Source organism: Drosophila elegans, unplaced genomic scaffold (assembly GCF_018152505.1).
Source record: "Drosophila elegans isolate 14027-0461.03 unplaced genomic scaffold, ASM1815250v1 contig_476, whole genome shotgun sequence".
Lineage (NCBI taxonomy): Eukaryota > Metazoa > Arthropoda > Insecta > Diptera > Drosophilidae > Drosophila > Drosophila elegans.
The window spans coordinates 19,579,986-19,602,287 of record NW_024545863.1 but is presented as its reverse complement, the minus strand read 5'-3'; the positions used below and the strand labels follow the sequence as shown (position 1 = coordinate 19,602,287).

Below are 22,302 nucleotides of genomic sequence, written 5' to 3'. Positions count from 1 at the left end.
GGCGCCCCAGCAATTGACGCACGCACACCACAAAGCTATTTTAATTGTCTGCCGCTCGAGTCGGGAAGCCACTCCACACTCCACACTCCATACCCCACACTAACATCCATGTCGCAGGGTTCCTCGTTGACAGCAGCCCAAAAGGCGAGGAGAAATTGCTACACGTTCCAAAAAACATAAACCGAGATGCATTCGAATAATTTTGTAATGATACAAATAATTGTTTTATTTATCATTTGGTTAATTACGTTTAAAGTGCTATTATTAACAAATTATTTTATTGGTTTGAAGTTCTTTATGCCTTGATTCTATCTATTTTTTTTTTTGTTAGCCATTTGATCCAATAAACGTAATTATTTGTTACTTCACTTTAATTTTAGTTCGATTTGTAAAAAGTATTCAAGCATCAAAGATATTATTGTAGTAACAGTCTATAACATTTTATTTATTCATAAGCAAAATTTAGAGGTACATTATTTATTATTGCCTTCCATTGAAGTCAAGAGTAAAAATAATAATTAAAAACAAAAATATTTAAGCGGAAAAATATTTAAACTGTGATTTTTTTTCAACCATTATTTTACATTCTATCATCTCTTCATATCTTAAAAATCAATCTACTTCTAAGAAATCTCTTAATTTGTTTGTATTAATACTATTATTATTGACCTTGTTTTAAGGTTTGGTTTTTGATTTCAGTGTTTGTGTGTTGCTCCCGTAAATTTCCTAGTGCAGTTTCGGATCGCCTGCATCTCTTTAGCATCGACATCCGAAACGACGACGTCGTTCTGTGTTGACTTCTTGGCTGCCGTTTGAGTGCTGCTCTCTGTCTGGGCTCCACTTGGGTTCCTTTGACGCTTTTCCCCCCGATTTTTCCCAGGGGCTTCTGCCTTTCCTTTCCTTTTTCCCCCTTTGGCCAACACTCGCAGCTGGCTCTTCGTCAAACACAACAAATCGTTTTCATTGCCGGGCAAAAGCATTTTCAAAATTGATGCGGTGTCTGCGTTTAGGTGGAAAATTGAATTTTCATTTTCATTTTCATTTCGCTCTGGCCCCGTCGTCTGTCGTAATGCTTGATGCTGATGCTGAATGCTTGGGGTGTGTTAACTTAAATTTGATGAGGTTGAGGTATTTAAATAAATTGTTGCATGCGTTCTGTTTGACATTTTGTTATTTTCGCCGTTGATTGGTGGAGTTGGCCGCCCCGGGGAAAATGTCACCCGCAGTCAGCCGCTCATTTTCGGGCTCTGTGTAAGTAAGTGGTCCCAATTTTTGTGCACCTGACTGAGAAGTACCAAAAGGGGACGGTCTATAGACATTTCTTCTCAAACAAATCTAAAAGCAGCCATTTTATAAATAGTATCGTTCTGAGTAACGTAATAAACCATTATATATTTTTCTAATTTAATTATTTAAAGCCTTAAACATCACAAAATATAAAATAACTAATATATGAACTATTACGCTCGACATTTAATCAAGTTTTTATCAGTCTGGATTTCATTTTGGTGGAATTCATTTAATTCTTAAGTATTCTTGAAATATTATATTATGGCGATTGTAATTATTTTAATTACTTAAAATATTTACAAATCAATGGATTTAACAAGCAATGAAAATGCTGATAACTGAGCTGTTTTCAATTGCAATTTCTTTTATCGATAACGAAATATTAAGGTTTCTGACATTCCCCTATTTTGATCTTAAAATTTTGTATTTTAGATTTGAGTAAAAACAAACGATAGGCATTCCTAATAGGGTTACTGATCATCTTAACAAACGAAAGCTCTAAGCAGCAGATGGTATCGATTACTCCCGATCTTTAACTGCCCATTAACCCGTTGATAAATCTTAAATCAATTATAAGGCGTTTGATGAATTTACCCAAAGCATCTTGAATCTTGGCTAAATTGTCTGAGCGCCAGACAAGAGCGCCATCAGTCGCGATTCAAGACTCAATCAAAAGACCAGACATTCCTAATTGCGGATGGGGGAGGGGTTCTTCTCATTAGGCTGGCTATCCATGCCCATGGCTGGGGGCAGTAAATAGAGTCATCAGCAGTCGATAAACGTTATCGGATCATCACATTTATATTGCTGCTGATTAATGAGAAACGAGAACGCTACGGCGAGGCCAAACGCGACTTTTTAAAACGTCAACTGCCGTCGGCTGTCGTTCATTTAATTGCTGCCTCCCGACGACAAAGCTGTAAATAAGTCAAAGGAGCGGCAATAAGAGAAGCTGGACCATCAGGAGCAGCTGAAGCAGCTGGTCTCCTCCTCCTTCGAGCTCATGTTGCTGCTGTGGCCCTGGATGTTGCTGTTGCCGCCGGGTTGCGATGTTGCTGCTGATGCTGCTGCTGCTGCTACTGCTCCTGTTGCTCCCGCCTCATTGTCTCTTTTCGCACTGGCTGTCGGCACTTAAACGACTGGCTGCAACATTCTTTGCTGACAACGCAGTAATTAAAATTCAATTGCAATTAAAAGTGCGCACGCAAAACCGGCAACGACAAACAACACGATGGCCAGGGAGGTGCTGAAGATGCCGTCGAGGGGAAAGGCGCTAGGCAATGTATAAAAGGGAAGATTGAGTAACTTGAATGCGGATGAGTAAACCGAATGGTAGTTACCCCTTACTTGGCTCACAAAATGTTTTTATTTTCTTTGAGAAAAAATTCACGCCATACGTTTTTTGAAAAAAATAAATATCTTTTAAGATTTCTGTTACAAAACATTACAAATTTAACCTCTAAAAGTATAGAGCGACTTATATAACTATAACGCTTAAAACTAAAAAGCTTTGAAAATGTTGCAAAAATTTCCAGACTTTGAGCCTTAGAGTTAATTTGACCTGCATTTGTCCTTTTTCTTCACAATAAAACTAGATCTAGGCCTTGAGTAATGGAACTTCTTCTTGCATAACAAACAATTAAATTTTGTATTAATACAAGTATAATAAGAAACTTAGAAACTGAAATTTAAATATTAGGCAGCTTATCACGTATCACTAATATGCCCATGAAATCAACCAGTACCGGGTATAGAGATTTGTCGCAACGCCAACTTTTTGCCCCTTTGGAACCTAGCAGCCGCCCAAGACAATTGTCGATTGCCTCCACTGGTGGCCTGGATTGCCTGCCCTGTCATCGTCTTTTGCCGCATCCCGAGTCCTCTGCCGTATCCAGTTTCGCAGTTCGCAATTCGCATTTAGAATTTCGCTTTTTTTCCGCGGGCGCATTCTTGCGTAGGCGTTTGACGTGCCGCTGATTAGCCGGCAGTTCGCAGCTCTCAGTTCTCTGTTCTCCGTTCTCGGCATTTGGCATTCGCGAAGGGATTCGCTGCCATATGCGGACACTCGAGACGGGACTCCAAACACTTTTAGGGCGAAATTAGCAAGCGAAACAAACATTTGCTGAGCAGGTCTGGGAATCAAGCGAGCAAGTACCAAGTGCCTCGCGATTTCGCGATTTCGCGATTTAATTGCCGCTGCCTCTGTTGTTTTTTCTCTGTCGCAAGCGATGTTCGTGGAAAACGTCAAGAATTTTTGTATTTCTTTTTGCCCTGGTGGTGATTGCATGTCAAGAATAAAGGCGAAAATGAATGCAAATATAATTTTTAATTAATTAATGCAAAAGATATTGCTGGTCGAAAGCATTTTGCTTTAGTTGGCATTGCCTGAAGTTCAGTTCTCGGGAATTGCATTATGTTTGAGTTGTCAGCGAATAATAATATTTAATTGCAAAATTACAGGGAAATTGCCAACAATTATTTATCGACTGCGAAATCGGTTTTATGCTAAAAATCAATTGGGAGGATGTCACTTTGCATTTATTTATCGCAAATTATAATTGCAATATGTTGAATATTTCACAAAGAATTCGCTACAACATGGAATTGCAAATCAGTTCATGGCAAAAGTGTCGCGAATACGCAGTCTGCCGCTGCTATTTATGATAATTGTTTTTTGGTTCATTAATTTATTGTGGGCACTGTTTGGCATGCGATCAACACAGAACTCCTCCGTGGAGCAGAGCCAGCCAATGCAGATAATTAATTACAGGCTGCGTTTAAATACACTTTCTGCTGTATTATTTGCTCATTTTAATATGCTCGATGCACAGGCAGAAAACGGTAAACTTTTGTTTACAGAAATTTTTTAAAAACAAATGCGAAATAACTGTTTCATGAGGGAAGAAAATATAACTAAGCACTTCCCTCGAAAATGATTTCTTATATTTGTAAAATATTTAAAAGTTATTTGTTTTGTATTACCAAAATCCGGAGTACAAAAATTTGAGTAGCTTTATTATCAGTTTTTAATTAAAAACAATTTATTTATAACATTCTTGAGCAATGTTTTTGTATTTATAATTTTCTCTTATTTTTTCTCTCTCTGCACACAGTTCATGATCTGGGTTATAGTCCCGCATAATTGTCACGCCGCATTTGTGAAATAATTCTTAAATAATTTCATCAATTACGTCGCCCAGCTGCACAGTGTCGCCCGCTTTGGCTGCCTTTGCTGTTTTTTTTTCTTTCCGCCGTTCTTGCTGCCTTCGTTGCCATTTCAATTATGTTGATATTTATTTTCATATTTAATTTAACACGGGCAGCGGCAGAAGGAGCGATAGAGATAGGGTTCGGTGGAAGTACTGAAAGAAACAGCGGCGGCGGCAGCATTTGGAAAATCCATTTTACAGTAAAAACCGCATGCATTATTTAATTTTTAAGTGAAATCAATTACAAGCTCGTTGGCTATATGGCCGGGGGGCGTGGCGGCGGCGAGGGCGGCGTGTCTGGTCTGGGCAGGGCTTTTGATGTTAAATGCCAGCCGCCGATGGCGGTGGTGCCAGCGATGATGTTGCTGCTACGCACTGCAGTGTGGGGGCGACGGAAGTGCGCATAAATGCAATTGCAGTCGAATAAATAAATAAAAATATTTTGTGCCATTAAATTTCAATTAATAACAAGGCAAACACACACACGTGAGGCGCATCAGACGCCGGCGACTTATTCACTCTACAATATTAATACATTTCGGCAGCGGTGCGTGCACGGCGCGCTGATTGCCGCAAGCCCATGAAATTAAGTCACAAATTAATTAATTAATGCAATCAATACGTTGAACATTTGCATTGCCGCTGCTGCAATCGATGTCACTGCATGTGGGCCTCGGCAACTGCATCGGCAACATAGCAATATGCAATTTGCAATTACAATTATACCTTGCCTGACTACCACCGGCAGCAGTAGTTTCTTGCACTCTAAATATATAGTCTCAACTAGGCCATTAAGGTCGCAAGTTTTACACTGGGGGAATTTAAAGTTTTCCAACTTGTTATTGTATTAAACAGGACTTATCCATTGGTCTTAAACCGATTTTTTCTGAAAGACTCTGGTCGATCTCTTTTGTTGAAAAGAAATATCAAAATTAAGTTGTTTTGAAAATAATTTGAAAACTATTTTAAATATAATTTTTTGTCAGCAGAATTGGGATTATTTTTTAGTAAGTAACTACAGATACAAAGTCCTCATGCCATGCTCTTTTTTTCCAAGCTAATTGTGACAGCGACTTACGGCCCAAACTGAAATCTTAGAGATTTGAAAATAAACCAATCTTATCAACACAAATTTTGAAATTAAAATTATTGGCTTCTACTGATAAAAAATTATTTTTGATAATTAAGAACAATGTCAAATGTGTATAAAATATAAGAGGCTTAAAGTTTTCTTTAAAGAGTTTTTACTGCAAAAAAAAATTTTTCTCCTGTTTTGATAGTTGTAAAAATATTTATCGCCAATTCCAAGCCAAACATATTTCCGAGTGCACAAATTGCCTTCGCCCAAGTCTGGACTCTTTCTCACACAATCAAACGCCCAAACAGGAGTCCAGCACGCTATGGCGAACATAATTTTTTAATGGACTTTTAATGTCTGTCGCTTGTGCGGCGGAATTGCGAGGGGAGTGTGTGTGCAAGCGCCTTCCTTTCGTAAAGCTTTTTTCGGGGTCAGTTTTTCGGGCTGGCTGGGCACAATTAGCGACAGTTTGTGCCCGACATGTGTAAACCAGCGAGAGAGGTGGGCTGGCTTTCCCGGCCATTCGTGTGCTGTCAATTTATTAGTCGTCAGCGCCTCGCTTGGGCGGCAGTCAATTAGAGAGCAACAAGGCTCCGTTGTTTTTAATCAGCCAATAAGTTGGCATTATGATAGCCTCTACAAATTGGTTCGAGTGAAACTGGTTTTCCTGAATGGATGCTCGAAAAAAGCCACAGTCTGGGGTTTCAGAAATATCTCGTGCCAGAGAAATGTTTTAAAAAGATGTGCTTTTAGCCCTTAGCTTTTGTGTTTCTTAACTTTAAAAACATGTAATTCGATTCTGTAATTGTTTTCACCAAAAGAAACAATCCATTTAAATTTTGTTACATTTTTGCTTCGACTTTTAATTCGAAAAGGCATAACCATCTAAACAACCTTCATTTGAATTTGAATTTTGGTTAGTTTTTAGGAATGGCAACGGATAGCAGCGCCATCTATACACGCCCAGTTTCTGCCACCTAGGCAGACTTTGAAGTTTACGCGAGCGCCACCTATGTGTGACAACTCAATCGGTTAAAATGCTGGTTCACAAAAATTACCACAGGGGCGCCACTGGCAAAATCATCGTTTGAGCAAAAATTAAATTCAAGAATTATTGAATATTCCTCTAAAATGTTTTTTATATAAACTCCCAAATAAATAGACTAGATAATAAATTCCCAAAAATAAATAGACAAAATATTTGGTTTATATTTTTCGCATTTCCATAATATGTACTTTTATTGCGTTTTCCTTTATGCGCCGATTATTTGAGTTACTGCTCCTCGTCTTTAGCGACCTGTATGGGTAACTCGTACACTCGATTATAGAGTTAAGTGGTGGCGTATTTATAGACACATATAAAACTATAGTGTATGGTATAGTATTTATATATATATATATATTGATCGGGGATCTTAGGGCACATCCATAAACTAATGATAGAGATAATAATTCCGATTTTACACCGCATAATGGATACAATCATACATTTCATTTTTAACTGACAACACTTTTTAAGATATTGCGGCGTCAATCAATCAATATCTGAAGCCAAATCATTCGATATCTCCTGACAAAACTATTGAGTGGCAAAGTGGCCTTGTTGATGAGTGTATCTGGGGTTAGTACGTTAACTTAAATTTATAAAATTTGACTAGTTGAATTTGCTTTACACATTTTAAGGTTGCTTTTGCTTTTGCTGTTTTCTGTTTTCCCGAATATACGTTTTAACATATTGCCAAGACTACAAACTAATTAACATTAAAGACATTTGGAGTGCCGTAAACGTAGATGTAAACTTTAGCAAGAGAAATCGTTAAAGATACATGTACTTTGTGATATTTACGTGTGTTGAGTATTTTGGATGTTAGATTTCAATTGTCGTACAGTAAAGTATGCGTATAAATTAGGACCACGTATAAATATAATACAGTAAACTAAATAGTTAAGTCTAAGTCGAAAACTAAATTAAGAAACCTACAAAGTGTATGTACAAGAATATATTTTCTCTGGTCTCGCTTCTCCTTTTCGCAGGATGAAACTCAAGCTCGTGGTTTGTGGTCCGTGGGTTTAATTGGATTTTCTGGCGTAATCGTTGGGTTGTTCGAAGTGGGGCTAACTTCTTTCTCATCAACTATCATATATTTACGTATAAATGCGTCAATTTTGCGACAGACAACGAATACAGCGAACATCCATGCTCCTTTTCACCTTTTCAGTATATATATTGTTCTCTTTAGACCTTGCTTTCGGGTCCATCGGCCACGTGTTTAAAGGCCAATCGAATGCGCGACAAGTAGTGCGAGCATATGTGTCCGTAGTTTTTGTTATACCACTCCGGTGTCTTACCCCTAAAAATATGCAAGTATTTGGTTATTTTATAATGTTTAAGTTGTATTTTATTGTGACAAAGAACTCACTTGACATCCACTCTGGCCAGGTGCATCACCCTTGATCTACCGCTGCCACAGGGCTCGATGAGATATCGCGAGGCGAGGACCACGCCCCTTACCGCCCCGAAAAGGGGCTTGGCCTTGGCGTGATCGATCGAGGTCTCCACTATAACGCAGGCACCGCGCGGCAAATCCGTTTGCCAAGAACTAAATCAGGATATTTAAAATACATTTTAATATTGCAAAACACTTTTCGTCATTTTATTTTTATGTTCTTACCGCAATACACAAAAGTCCGTGGTCAGTTGGCCGTCCAGCGCATACTGATAGATTTCCGTGCGATCGTCCAGCTTCTTCACCGTCTGACATTGCAGCAAATTTGCATCCCAGGAGGCTCGTTGCTTTATCACATACTCGAGCACCTCCCTGGGAGGTCCCTCGATCTCCGTGGAGCAGCGCCAAAGTCTCAGCGGATGGCCATCGCCCACTTTCTTGTAGGCAATGTCCACATTGCTGTCGGTCAGCGAATTTATGCTAAACCAGCCGCGGGTCCTGTGAAAGAACGAAGTAATACATTTTAATTAAGTTAATAAGGCTCAACAAATGCGGTCATATTAATATTAATATGTATAATGTAAAGTGCTGACAAACAAATCTTTAAGCCTTAACCTTCTTTATAATATATCATAACGCTTACTGAAAAATAAACAAAATTTAATAAGTCCTTTAAATTCACTTTTCAATGCACTCAATTTGGGTAAATAATCGTAAATCGTCGCTTATCTATATTTTGCATGTTTCTAACAGCTGAATTATATTTCAAATTAAAAATTTAGAAACATATTTTTTATCAATCGTTCTTAAAAATATTTCAAAATAGTGTACCTATGAAATTTTATATTTGCTGAAAGGTAATAGCGGTTTATTTGATTTTCTGGATGCCATAATTTGTTTAATTTGTTTAACAACAAGAAACTTACTTTTCGCGACCCTCCTTGATGGTGGCACTGGTGCACTCGTAGAGATACCCCCGCCAGTTGTGGAACTGCATGCCCTCGCCCAGGGCCTCCAGGGGCAGTGGCTTCGACTCCTCCATATAGCTGAAGTTGCACTTGCTCAGCTTCTCCTTGGCGGCCGTGTAGATCTGCTTGTAGTGCTCGATCATGAAGGACAGGCACTCGTGCGAGGCCTTGGCCTCCGCCAATTCCTTCATGTCCGGCATGCCGGATCCCTTGCCCTTGCGGCGCGGGGAGGCGGAAACGGAGGCGGACCCCGTCGAAATGGACGAGTGGAAGATGGATTGGGCCAGACACACGCCCAGGTTGTTGCTGGTCATCTGGTTCTGCTGCGAGTTGGCCGCCACGATGGTGAGGAATTCGAGCAGCACGTACAGGATTTCCCGGTTTTCATCGGGCAGCAGGAGCACGGCACATTGCACAGCATCCAGACGCACTTCAGCTGGGAGATCTGAAATATATAATCTCATTGTAGGGATCATTTTGCTTTTTCCCTCTAATAACACTTCTTTTTGCAGAACTAAACAAAAAATATATTTTAAGATACCAATATTTGATCCCAATTAAAAACTATAATTTTATCAAACTACTTTTCTTTTTTTCTTTTATTTTTTTTTAACCCGAAATTAAATGTACTTACGTTGAAAGATGGCCACAAAGGTCTCGGACATCTTGGTGGTCAGCAGAGATTCGGGTAGCTCGCGGAAATACTGTTTCAGCATGTCGGCCACGTCGTAGGCCTGCTGCAGATCGAAGACGTCCATGCACTCGGCGGTGGAATCGGTCACCTCGATTTGCTCGCGCAGCTTGATGATTCGCGACTTTCCACCGCTCTTGCGGAAGATGCCCACCTGGTCGAGGGCGTTCAGCTGCAGCCAGCGGAAGGCGGCTCGCACGGCCATCGGCAGGGTTTGGCCACTGCGCTGGAGGACCATGAGGAGGGGCACGCCGAACACCTTCTTGTCCTTGTAGTCCGGCATCTTGATCTTCTTGATGAACTTGGGCAGCTCCCAGTTCCAGCCCGACCGGTGCGAGGGGCAGTACCGCTCCATGTGTCCGGTCAAAGTGACCAGTGCCAGCTTGCGGATTATCTGCAACTGACCCGCTGACATGGCGGCAAACGGGATGCCACCGTTGTCCTCTTGCAGTGGCTCGATTTTCTTGGAGAAGCACTTGCGGAATATCATGTTCGGGCGCTCCTCCATCTGGAAGCTGTGCCAGCGCACCACTGGCTGTCGCTTGGAGCTGCCATTGGCTGATCCTCCGCCGGCCTGGTCCTCCTCGTTCTTCGACTCCTTGCGCGAGGTGCTGCGCGAGCGGAAAGATGAGGAACGGAATCCACCCTCCCGCTTCTTGGGGTCTTTGCCCAAGTTCAGCGAACCGCCGCGCGTCAACTTCTTGACCTTGACCTCGGTGGTGTTGGAATTGGCATCCTTGATCAGCAGTTTGCGCCCCTGATGGCACTCGGAATCGGAGTGGGCCCCGATGTCATCGACCTTGCCCGTGCGCTGCAGGAAGCGGCGAGCCTTGGAGGGCTTTCGCAGGGACAACTTGCCGCCCGCGGACGACTCCTGGCTGTCGCTGTAGTAGGACGAGGAGTCGTCGGACTTGCCCTCCTTCAGCTGCGACATGGGGCTGGAGAAGAAGTGCAGCGGACTGGTGCGCATCGATCGCGGCGTGGTGGGCGTCCGCTTGGGACTGGAGCGGTTGGGACTCAGGAAGTTGTCGCTGTGGCTGGGCACTTTGAGGTCGTTGCCAAAGAACGGCGCCTTGGGGAATGTGTGCATGGGGCTGAGGGCCGAAGGCGAGGGCGGGGTGGAGTAGACGGCGTCCGGCTTGCGCATACTGCTCCGCTGGCCGAACTGCGAGAGGTCCAACACCTGCGGGCCACTGATCACCACATTCTCGCGATTCTGTCGCTTGCGCCGTCGCGACTTGATGGACTCCACCCTTCGGAGCAGGGCCTTGGCCTGGTCCTTGATCCGCTCGCTGCCACTCCGCCGCAGGCGACCGCTGTCGGAGCCCTCGCCCAGGGAGGAGCCGTCGGTGGCCACGCCCCCAGTGCTGGCCTTGCTGCAGCCCGGTATCACCAGCGTGATCCCGGCCCCGTCCTCCTCGAATCGATCCGGACTCGACTCCTTCGACGAGCTCTCCGTCTTCTCCACGTTCAAGCTCAACAGTCCCGGAGGCGGCAGTTCCAGGCCCATCTCCCCGATCCGCGACCAGCGGCGAATGTGCGGTTGGAATGTCCAGTGCTCGCTCAGCGCGAAGTTCTCATCATCCGATTCCTCCTTTTGCTGAATACACAAATAGTTACACAAGAGTAAAGTGAGTTAAAAACAATGTCTCTTAATCTATATAAGTGGTCCTAGAACAACAAAGAAAATTGACAGTCATTTTTTTAAGGTGAACAGATTTTAAAAATGATTTTTCATAAACCCCTTTTAAGAAAAAGAAATTATTTATACAATACAATTAATACAATTGCTGTCCTCTTGTTCTTTGTTGTAAAATGGTAAACATTTTTTTTGAATTTCTTTAATATTTTATTAAAGCTTTCGTTGAAGCAATTGTAATTAAATGACAATTGGAATATAAGCTTTTTTGTGTCATAATTTACATCATCCGTTTCAGTATGTAAACATAGGCAAAATCGTATACCAATTCGCTTTAAGTATGAAAAGGTCCTTGTGTGTTATATGTAGAACTTAAAGTAGAATGTGGTTTTAACTTACCTGTGGTGTTTGCGGTTTGTGCGATTGGTCCAGCCGCATGGTGGCACAGCGATTGAGGACACAGAGCCGGCGGTATAGGGACTGCAGCTGATCGTTCTCCAGATTGGTGTGATCCTTGGCTACATTGTTCAGATCGATCGGGAACTGGTGATCTGCAAAGGCAACGGATGGTGCGAAAGGACAACTATTAGCTGAATGGTGTGTATAGGCATTTGCGACCGCACGTCTCGACTACGCGTGAAATTCTAATTGTGAAACCTGAAAAGTCGAACGCCCATGGCGCCAGCGATCATTAAACGGGTACGAGTCGGGTTGCTTCGTGCACACGATATAGTAGTCAGCCATCGGGCAGCTGAATTTCCACAGCGTTTTTCCACATATTTGCGTGGCCAATTCGCACGTAGGAAATCAAGTTCCAAGGCGACCGCCGCCTCGGCCACAAAATGCAAAAAGCAAAAATTAAAATGAAAAGATTATACCCAGACGTTTACACATGTCGCGACGCGTCACACAGACACTGGTAAAGCGGCGATACCGCAGATACAGATACATTTGCATCTGCAGCTGCAGATAATACTGCTCGACATCCGTAGGATGCACTGGATGGAAAAGCTGCATTGTTTGCACAAATATTGTTAGCATTACAGCAATATTCTGTTCTTCTCGAAAAGCCATTCACGGTTTGTTGAACTTTCGTCTCGAAAGTGACGCCCCAACTCGATTCTTTCTCTCCTTTCATTGGGAGCTTTTAATAGTTTTGTTTACGCTCCTCCAGCGCCTTTCTTCGGCCGCTTTGCGCTCTTGGCCCTGCTGCGTATTTAAAAGACCATTTCGGATGCTCCTCTTTAAACAGTCAAGTGTTGTGTGTTTAGCTTCCAATTGAAGGCACTGGTGTAAACAAATTGGGGAAGTGTGCCAGTGCCAGTGCCAGTGCCAGTGCCACCAAGGTGTTCGGAAAACCCATTTGGAGTTAGTTACTACACTCCTTTGACGTCAGTTGGAAATTATTTGGGAGTCGATGTATTTGTTTGCTGCTCTTTTCCGCCCAAACTTTTCACAGTTTACACGCGAGTGAAAGAGGGGGAGCTCATTTATTGGGCCAATTATATGATTAATCTCTTTTCTCAGCCAATGACGCAGATTGCAGTGAAATTCGAATGTAATTAGGCCCAATTTATGGCTTTTTTGGGGAAAATATAGAAGCAATTAGCCTGGAAACTAAATTAGGATGCGGATTTCATTCGAACATAAAATTGTTTGATGTTTTCATTTTAATAATAATTGTTTAGACGTTGCCCAATGTTTTCATTAAGTCTTTACAAGGAAAACAATCATTGTAGGATTGTCATGTATCGAAGTAATATTTAGTTTGAAATTCCGAAAAATATACTCTCAATAAATCTATATCGATTTAAAAATTGAATATAATCGAAAACTCTACTTTATGGTATCACCAGTGATTTATTTTCACAACTCCTCAAGTTCCGTTTCTTGGCTTTTGGCTCCCAGGAAAACCGGTTCTTTTGGACCAGCAAATCGATCGCCTTGGCTGCATTAAACAAACCTCATGAGCTCTTATTGCCCTCTTAAGCACTCCCATATGATCCTGGCCTGGCGCAGGTCACACCCTCGAATTAAGTCTGCCACTTTCGGTGAGTAATGTGCGCAGAAAATGAACAAAAGGCAAACAAAGGCTGGGGGAAAATGCACCCCCCTTCTCCCACTCCCTCTCCCGTTTCCCTTCTTTTTTGTCCTGGGCCCATGGGCAAATTAACAGTCGCTTACAGGCGGAACACCTCCTTTCAGCGGCCTCAGCACCAGTACTCCAGTCCATATGACAGACCAGCGAGGAACTTACACACCTACGGCATTTTAATTTGCAGAGCCAAACTCCAAAAAGAATGCGCCAAATGAAATGCTGAGGAAATTTGAGCAGCAATCTGCACATGCGCCGCTGCCTTGTTTACACGAAACTCATTAAAATACGCATTTATCATGTTGTCCCCGGTCAGGAGAGATGGTCATGCAGATGGGACTGAGATTGGGATTGGGATTGGGTTTGAAATTGGAATTGAAGGCTTGCCTGGGTTGGGCTCCAGTTTAAATTTGCGCAGTGCGCACAAATTATTCCATAAGCCGGGAATACAAGTTTTAGTTTCTATTACTCAGCAAAATAACCAAAAAAAGGCTTTATTTACTTTTTAATGAAAATCTCTACTTTACACTTAATCATAACCTACAAACACTAATTGTTCAAAGGATAAATAAATATGGAACTTTCAGTTTGTTAAATTTATATACAAAAATGTTGATTAACTTTTCAAATATCCATCACCAATATAAGCTTCTTTCAGGAACAAACTAAAATCCTTAAAAAGTATTGAAAATCATTCAAAATCACAATTTTTTTCAGTGAGCGCGGTTCATGAAGTTGATTCTGATCTTGAATTTATGCAATACAATTCGCATATTTCAAGGTCGGCGACAGGGCGCCTGCGGACATGCCCAAAATTGCAGGCTCTCCATTTCAGATTCACTTTTTTGACTTCGCGTTTATTCTTTAGCTGGCTTTTTGGTCATAATTCAAATGAAGTCGGCGAACTTTTTTTTGGGCTGGCAGCGAGCTTAAGAATGTACTTTTCGGGTTGGTTTGTTTGAATTTTTGTGCAGATCCGCGCGGCTCATCAATCTGCGAGGCCTCCAGGCGTTAAATGCGTTGCGACAAATGCGCCGGAGAAGGGTCGCCTTCGTTTGCGATTAAGGAAATCAAATAAATATGCAGCTTGCGCAGGGTTCAATGAACTGATACTAACTTTTTGGCTGGCGGTTGTGGTTTGGGTAGTCTCTCTTCAAAGGCCAAAGCCCTTTCTTAACGTAAAAAAAAAAAGCAAGCAAAAACAAAACCGAAACCATTTTAATTTTCGGTTCTGTGCGGAGTTTTTTATACGACGGTGGTCCTCATAAATTCTTTTGGCCTGCGTGTCCTTTAGCCTTTTATAATATTTTATCTGAGTTTGGCTGCTCCACGAGTTTTTGCCATCCCCTCATGTTTTTTTTTTTTGTGGTTTGTGCGTTGCTTTGGGTTAAATTCTCAAGATTGCCCTGATCCGGTAGGTAGGCGTTGCTGGGCTTTCGTTTTCGCTTGAAAGGACTGGCATAGAATTGGATCGGATCGGGGATCCATTCAGCCTAATTGTTGTCGCGGTTTTGCCGCGTGTTTGGGATATCAAATTCCCTATCATGTCCAGGGCAGCTCTTTTGTCTGGGCCTGAAATGGTGTTGAAATCTTTAGACGTCGTGAGGCGACGGCGACGGCACTTAAATTGTTCTCGAATGTTGCCACGTCATAAATGTTTTGTCTTTGGCTTGTTTTATTTTGTTCCCCACTTGGTTGGGTCGGCGGCGAAAGTGAAAGTTCGTGTAATACAATTAATAAACTGCCACTTGGAGAGCGTTAAACACACAAGACTAAATGGCGGGCATGTTGGTCAAGTGCCTTGGTCGCTGCTGCTGCGTCACTGCCGATGACGAGACCATCAATTACCGACCACCAGCCTGCCACGCCCCCAGGGCAAAAGCATGCTGACACGACATGCACTGAGAAAAGCAGGGACTTCGACAATCTAACATAAATCTGATTTGGGTTACCTTATTGTTGAATCTCTATACCAAACAAGTACTTAGGGTTAGTAATAAAATAAAAACAAAATGTAATATCTCGACCATTAAAAAAAAAAAAAAAACAAGAATTTAATCAATACTCATACTCTTTTTGTAAACTCAATTATTGAAACCAGGTTTTATATGCTTAAATAAGTTTTTAAACTCATGAAGTTTAATTAGTTTTGCATCCTAGGACCTTATCTTATTATTTTTAATGACTTTTTTCCAGTGCCGCACAAAACGGAAGTGCGTATTGGGGTAACTATGGGGATGTGGTTCGCACTTACCTTCGTACATCTGCGCATATTGCGGAAAACCTGCAGCTCGCAGCCATTTGCAAGCCTCCACAGCTTCGATTTCTGCAAGAGAGAGAGAGGGAGAGAGATAAAAGGCAGGATGAATATGCGTTTCCACATTGCGTATACGCAGCCGGGGCAGCGAATGAAATTAAATGTAATTAAGTTGCCCGGCGAATCCTTTTTGCCGCACCAAATTCAATCCGGGCGGACAGCAAAACCAATTAACCGGCCTGGTCAAGAAGTCGTCACCAAAGTCTGGCCATAGTCCGCGGCGTTTTCAGGGTCACTTGATGGATTACGTTGTAAACCAAGCAAATGAAGTTGACGGCTTAAAATAATGTGGCTGCGGTCATGGACATGGTCTTAAATTGTTTTTCGACTTTACCTTGACTTGGAGTGGCATGAAAGTAAAAGTTTCGCAGAATCGTTTTGCGGCACTTGAGAGTGAAATGGGGCTTTAAGAGATGAAGACAGATTTGGCAGAGTGAGAGGGATAAAATGGTTTATTTATGCCGGGCTAATTTGAGACAAGCAGACAAAGAACGCATTGAACCGCAGATAAAATATGTAAGTCATACTTTTTTATGAGTCTAAGACCACAATGAAAGACCAAATCGAATTCCATCCAGTTCGTCTGAAACAAAAGGAAGCCAAAGGCACTTGGCCTTAGCTATTTTAAATGCTAATCTGCTTTGCTTTTTCTGCTTGGCTCAATTCGAGTAACAGGATCTGGCGACAGAGCTATTGATTTTTAATCAGCCAGAGCGACAACATGAAACAGTTTCCGGCTGCTTACTGCCAGCAGGAAAATATGAACCTATGAAGCGCGGATGGATGGGGGTTGTGGGGGGCGGCAAAGGGGGTTCGCTGAGTGAATTATTATTGAGTTTTGCAAGCGATTAACTTGCACGAGGATACCATCGGCAAAGCGGGCCATTGGAGCGAATATGGGGGCACTGGCACTGGCACTGGCACCTGTCCCGGCTTCCAGGTTTCGTTTCCTCCGCTCCAAACTGTCTCTGCAGTTATTTATAAACGAGAGCAACCCTTTGGACATCGATTTATGCTGCTGGCGTTCTGACAGCTGCTGGCCGGACGTACGACCCGCTTCGTCCGGATCTTGGCAGCGGGCCAGAGCCTCAATGTTGTTCGATTGGAGCGAGAGGCTATTCGACCTGACCCATGGAATAACTGCCAACCGAGACCAGCATTATGTATGCAAATTGTGGGCGAAAATAGCACAACATATGCGATTGCATGCCTATGTTTATGGGACGATTACCCCTATTGACTTATGTATTTTATATTTATATTGTTTGGCTTGGCTAGTTCTTAAACTTTGGTAATAAAAGTAAGTTTCGTAAAAAAAATATTCTTGTACGGAATTCCCAAGTCGATTATCCACATGAATTTTGAATATGATCATATCGAATTTCTTATAAATACGTAAAATGCCTTAAACAAAATATCACTTGATTCATAAATATATTAGAAGTCTCAAAGCTTTTTCATTTCAAGGAATGAGGCTTATATGTTTTTGAACAACAAACTCTCAACTTATTTTTAATAGTTTGGCTTGTTTGCAGTTAAGGTGTGAGTGGATATAATTACTATCCTGCATTAATTATACCGCAATTGGAAACTTTTGCGTTGGCAGTATTATTTCGCGGTAAGTGCCACTTAAGCGCGATGGAAATTGCGCATACGCCACGTTGCAGGCGCAAACTCATCTAAAAGCCATTTAAAGCGAGTAAAACACTGTTTAGGTGTACGTGCAGCAGGCTCACTCAGAGCTTATTGCGTCAGGTTCAATATTTGTTCTTGTTTACCCACACCTACTCACACTCTCACACACACACACAAACAGTACCGCCCAGTTGTTGTCCTTATTGTCCTTTGCTGTCCCACACCCCCATTCCCAAAAGTCAGCGAAAAACATTTCCCAACAAGCCACGCGAAAATTCATGAACTTCACCTGCGCCAGGGTGTTAATTATTCTGATGGACCCGAACCATGTTTGTGTGGAGCGAGGTTTGGGGGCGTTTGGAACCTGAGACGATGCCGATGATCGGGACTCGTACTCCTACGTTGTACCCGGCTGACCTTAAGGCTAATTAAAAAATACATAAAATGCCAGGCCGCCTGCCTTTCGCTGGGGTGCTTAAAACAAAACACATTCTTTTCAGTCTTGCACATACTGTGAACTCTGCACTTTAAATTCTCAGATGATTACCAAGTGATATTGAATTTCATCGACCTTTTTTGGGTTAAGCATGCTACATGAATTCCAAGACATACAAAAATAATGACTTGTTCTTAGAACTGTGTTTACAATAGTTACACTTTTTGCTTGCTTTTAGATTCAAGGCTATTGTGAAAATGAGACTAAATTTGAAATTATTAAAAATACAAAAAGTTATAATTGCAATTTAAGTGTAAAATAAATGGATGAGACTGTATTTTTTGTTATACTCTATCCCATTTCATTTTCTTTTCTAATTGTAAATGAGTTAAGCTTAGCTTGTCTTTGAACTGGTTTTCCTTTGTCTCACCAGTTTGCATATATAATGTTGTTGGTGTCTGAGCCCGGGATTAATTGCGGCCTTCTTGGATGCCATAGTTAAACCTTGTTGTTCACTAAATTTGTTTAAATTTTCAATTAAAATTTGCATTGATTTCGTGAGCCACCCACAAGGACCGCAATGAGTAAAAGTCAAACGAGATTTCTGTTTCTGGTTTCTGTGGAGGAAAGGAAAGTGTCAATGAAAGCAAAGTTCCTAACACAATTGCCGTAGATGTAGATTTTATCCTTCGCTTAGAAAATTTCTTCCATTGTGTGAGTGCGTGTCAGTGACATGCTTTTCCTTTCTCAGATGTGTGTGTGCGCCTGTGTGTGTGTGTGTGAGTGTGAGTGTGCTCCAGAAAAATGCAGCCAAGCAGAGAGAGATGACATTGTATGCGGATGACAGACAACAGCGTTCACCGATTTGGTTATGTAAAGGATTTGGTTTCTATGGCATGCTTTTCCATAACCGAGAGGCCTTTGTTACGCACAGCTAAAACTTTAAGCTGGCTTAATATAATTAAGAGGCAAAAACATTTGCCATGATGTAAAAGCTTCGACCTTAGTTGGGAAAAAACATTCTAAATTGTAACTCGATTTCGGTTGACACTAATTGATAGCTAATTCAATTGCCACAGGCCTGCCGAAACATTATTCAGCAATTTCATTAATTTTCCCGCTAAACGGTTTCATATGCCAATTATGCTGCCATATACACAGTAAATTGCATCGCCCCAGGAGCCGCAAACAATGCAATTTCACAGCCAATGACTGGGGTAAACGCAAATGAACCGAGTGTGCTCGTAGTTCCCATTAGATAAATAATTGTCGTAGGTGTCGTGCCATTAATTAATTGCTGGCCATTGGCAAGGCAACTGGCACGGATGTTTTATTGTCTGCCATGGCATTCAAATGTCAGGCGGAACATAAATTTCAGTCACCTTGTTGCTAAGCCATCAAAGCGAAGACAGCGCTGGCAAATGTAGATTATTAATTATAAATTGCATCCCAGAAATAGCCGTTCCCACAGTTGAACTTGTAATTTTCAGTTTGTTTTCAAAATAGAGTTGTGTTGGGCCAGGTTAGGCCAGGCGTTCATAAATAGACATGTGCACACTCCTTTCCTCTTCGATGGGCACACAAAAGCTTGCTGCCTGGCGAAAGGATAGAGCTATTTATAGCATTTCTGGGCCATAAGAGTGTGGCAGATGCCTGGCAAGAGGGGCCCTCCCTTCTAGACAACTCCCATTTTTGGCCCGGGAACGGGTGCAACAAGTGGCAGGGAGCGTCAGCTCAATTTGCTGTGAATTCAATGAGGGGTGGAGCTGCTCAATTCGCCTGGGGCAATCGTTTTGAGTCCTCCGCGTAATTGGGGGCCAAGGACCTGAGTCTCTTTGGCCAAATATAACAGATCATTGAGCTTTTAATGTGTTTTTAATGTCAGCGCATTATATGCGGCATATTTCCTGCTTAGCGGCAGCGGGAATCGCCTTTCGCGCACAATAAAAATAAACGAATTTCGCATTCGCAAGAAAAATAATCAAACAATAACAGAATTAAACAAAACAAAACAAAGCGGCCAACGAGAATGGAAAGTTTATATATTGTTATAACCCAAAACTGGCAATGGAAAATTAAATGAAATTAAACAGCGGCAAAAGCTCGTGGCTTACAGGTGGTTTGATGTGTATTTTCCCCAAGGAATTGACCGAATATAGAACAAGGAAAGCGAAACTTCCAACCATAAATGCTTTTCCAATTGGCCATTCAATTCTGGGTATACATTTTAAGCGTCGCATATACATTTTTTTGGAGGCACGAACCGTGGAGGCAGGTACGAGCTATAAGTAAAACAATTCCCCGCATTTTTTACCCGTTCACGAATATACATATTAATTGTATAATAATTTCTTTCCATTTATTACTACACGCAAACAATTTTCTTTATTTAAATGAATGGCTTTGCTTGACTGGCGCGCAATTTCACTAGAGTGTAAAGAAAACGGCGAAACCGGTGAATGATGATGATGATGATGATAACTACGATTGTTGTGATGACGACCGATGGTCAGTGGTGGGGTGTTCATAACGCTGGGACAGTGACAGACCGACTAACTGACTGGATGGCCGAATGATTGACTGGCTGACAGAATGCTAGTGACAGAGTGAAGGGGCCGGGCACTTGTTGCAGTTCCTCCCACCAATCCATATTGATATACATATTCCCAACTAGCGCTGCGAATAATTCGATTTAAATGCGAGGCGTCGACTGATAAGTACAAGCTGTGCACTGGAAATAGCCGTGCCCCGCATTCCCATTACCAAAAATAAACGGCCCAGAGCGGAGGGGGTTCTGTCGGAGGGGCGGGGCAGGAATTGATCCCCCTTGTGGGGTGCCGAAAAACCATAAACAGCCAATTGCTGGCGGTGCGAGTGGCGCGCGCGCATTCCATGCCATCAAAAAAACACAATGATCCAGACACGCATATTTCCATAATTGTAAACAAAGTATTTAATAATTTGCCAACGGCCAGCGGGCAAAACAAATATGCCCTTGAAGCAGGGCTGCACTAAAAAAAAATACTGATTGGTACACAAATTGCCCATTAACTCAGAACAGAAGACAGATCCCTAAAATATCAAGTTTTCCTTTAGGAATTCATTTAAATTAACAAGTCAGCAACTTTAGTTTCAAATAATTTCTATAAAAAAACAAAGTGTTTTATACTTTAACCAGCTGTATTTTTTGTAAGCTGTGATGTGACTACGGTAATAAATATTGTATTTGTACAATTATAACCAAACACCTTATTTAGTCGTAAAATTTTATGAATGTCATTTTTAATTTCGACAAAAAATGTATCTTTCGGGGGCTTAGAATCAATAGCCAATAATTAAAAAATACGAACAGTACCAGACTTGTTATTCGTACATGGTGAAAAATCTTGAAGAACGAATTTTAACAAAATTCAAAGGAATATGTTTGGAATTTCCCTCAGTGCAGCCTCTTGACGGTTCGTAAATGCCACTTTTTGCTCACCTGCAATCTTGCGTTCGCGCATTTTCCGCCATAGTGCCTCGGCCTTGCGTTTTGGCCAGTTCTCGAATTTCTGCGAGAAGCTCCTGAAGAACTTGTACTCGCGAATAGTGATGGACATGCGACGTTGCATATTGGCCAGTTTGGGCAGCGCCGTTTTGAAAAAGCACTCACAAATGTGGTTTCCCAGAAAAAAGAATTAACTACTATCCGTCAAAGTCGGATATATTGTATTGTTTTACAGAAATTACACTATAACACACTCCATTTCAAGCACACTTTTCACATACACTTTTAGGTATAATTTTGTGCTTAAAATATTTGTATTGAACTGATATTTATTTTGATTTGGCTTTAAGTCGGCGGCGTCGACGCGCTCCACCCGAGTTTTCCACTCGCTGCGGCCACGAAAATCAACAACCGTGCACGGCGCCTGTAAGAGCACTAATGAATTTGCAACGCGCTCGTTTTCCTTTTAGAAAATGGCGTGCCGAGCGCACGAGCTGTCCGCCCGAAGCACTGAAAACGAAGCGAACGGGCGCACGGGGCGTATGAGCAACTTGGATGTTCTGTTGCTGCTGCCGCCACAGAACGGCTGTTTTTGCCGTTCTTCCCGTGCTTCTTCAAGGGCCAAGAGGCATTGTTCTCCGGAATGGGCGGTAGAAAGGGCAACATCCTGTCCCATGTACTATAGAGTTATCGGCACCACAATCGCTTATTATTATTTTCTGTGGTTAGTTGGACAGGGCCACGGGCGAACAAATAAATAAATAAATGAGTAACTGTCATGTTGATGATGTTTATTTCATTTCCATGTTCGCCAAAAGGACTCACGGCGAGGCAATGTCAGCTTATGTTTAAGTTGGGCTTTATTTCCTTTTTTTATGGGCGCATTCATTAAAATTTATACGTCGGCAGTGAAAGTTTCAAGACACCGACAACCGCACCTGTTGCTCTACTAAAAGCGGAACGCGGTGATGTGCGGTGTGGGCGTGGCTGTATGTTTTGTTCACAGTTGG

General features: G+C 42.0%; 1 protein-coding gene across 3 annotated transcripts in view; it reads right to left on the bottom strand.

Annotated features, from left to right (window-relative positions):
- Nucleotides 1-6,782: 6,782 nt before the first annotated feature.
- The window catches only part of LOC108139165 (stAR-related lipid transfer protein 13), a 97,107-nt gene continuing 81,587 nt past the window's right edge, over nt 6,783-22,302 (bottom strand). For 2 of the 3 annotated variants that reach the window (XM_041709069.1, XM_041709070.1), the window contains 7 exons: nt 15,672-15,743; nt 11,722-11,873; nt 9,627-11,283; nt 8,951-9,437; nt 8,250-8,522; nt 7,998-8,177; nt 6,783-7,928 (listed from right to left, as the gene is read on the bottom strand). In XM_041709069.1, coding sequence (XP_041565003.1) covers nt 7,814-7,928; nt 7,998-8,177; nt 8,250-8,522; nt 8,951-9,437; nt 9,627-11,283; nt 11,722-11,873; nt 15,672-15,743 — 2,936 coding nt within the window. In that variant the 3' untranslated portion in view covers nt 6,783-7,813. Of the gene's footprint in view, nt 7,929-7,997; nt 8,178-8,249; nt 8,523-8,950; nt 9,438-9,626; nt 11,284-11,721; nt 11,874-15,671; nt 15,744-21,286; nt 21,733-22,302 lie in introns of those variants that run through there. The other variant, XM_017261782.2, reaches the window with a different exon arrangement.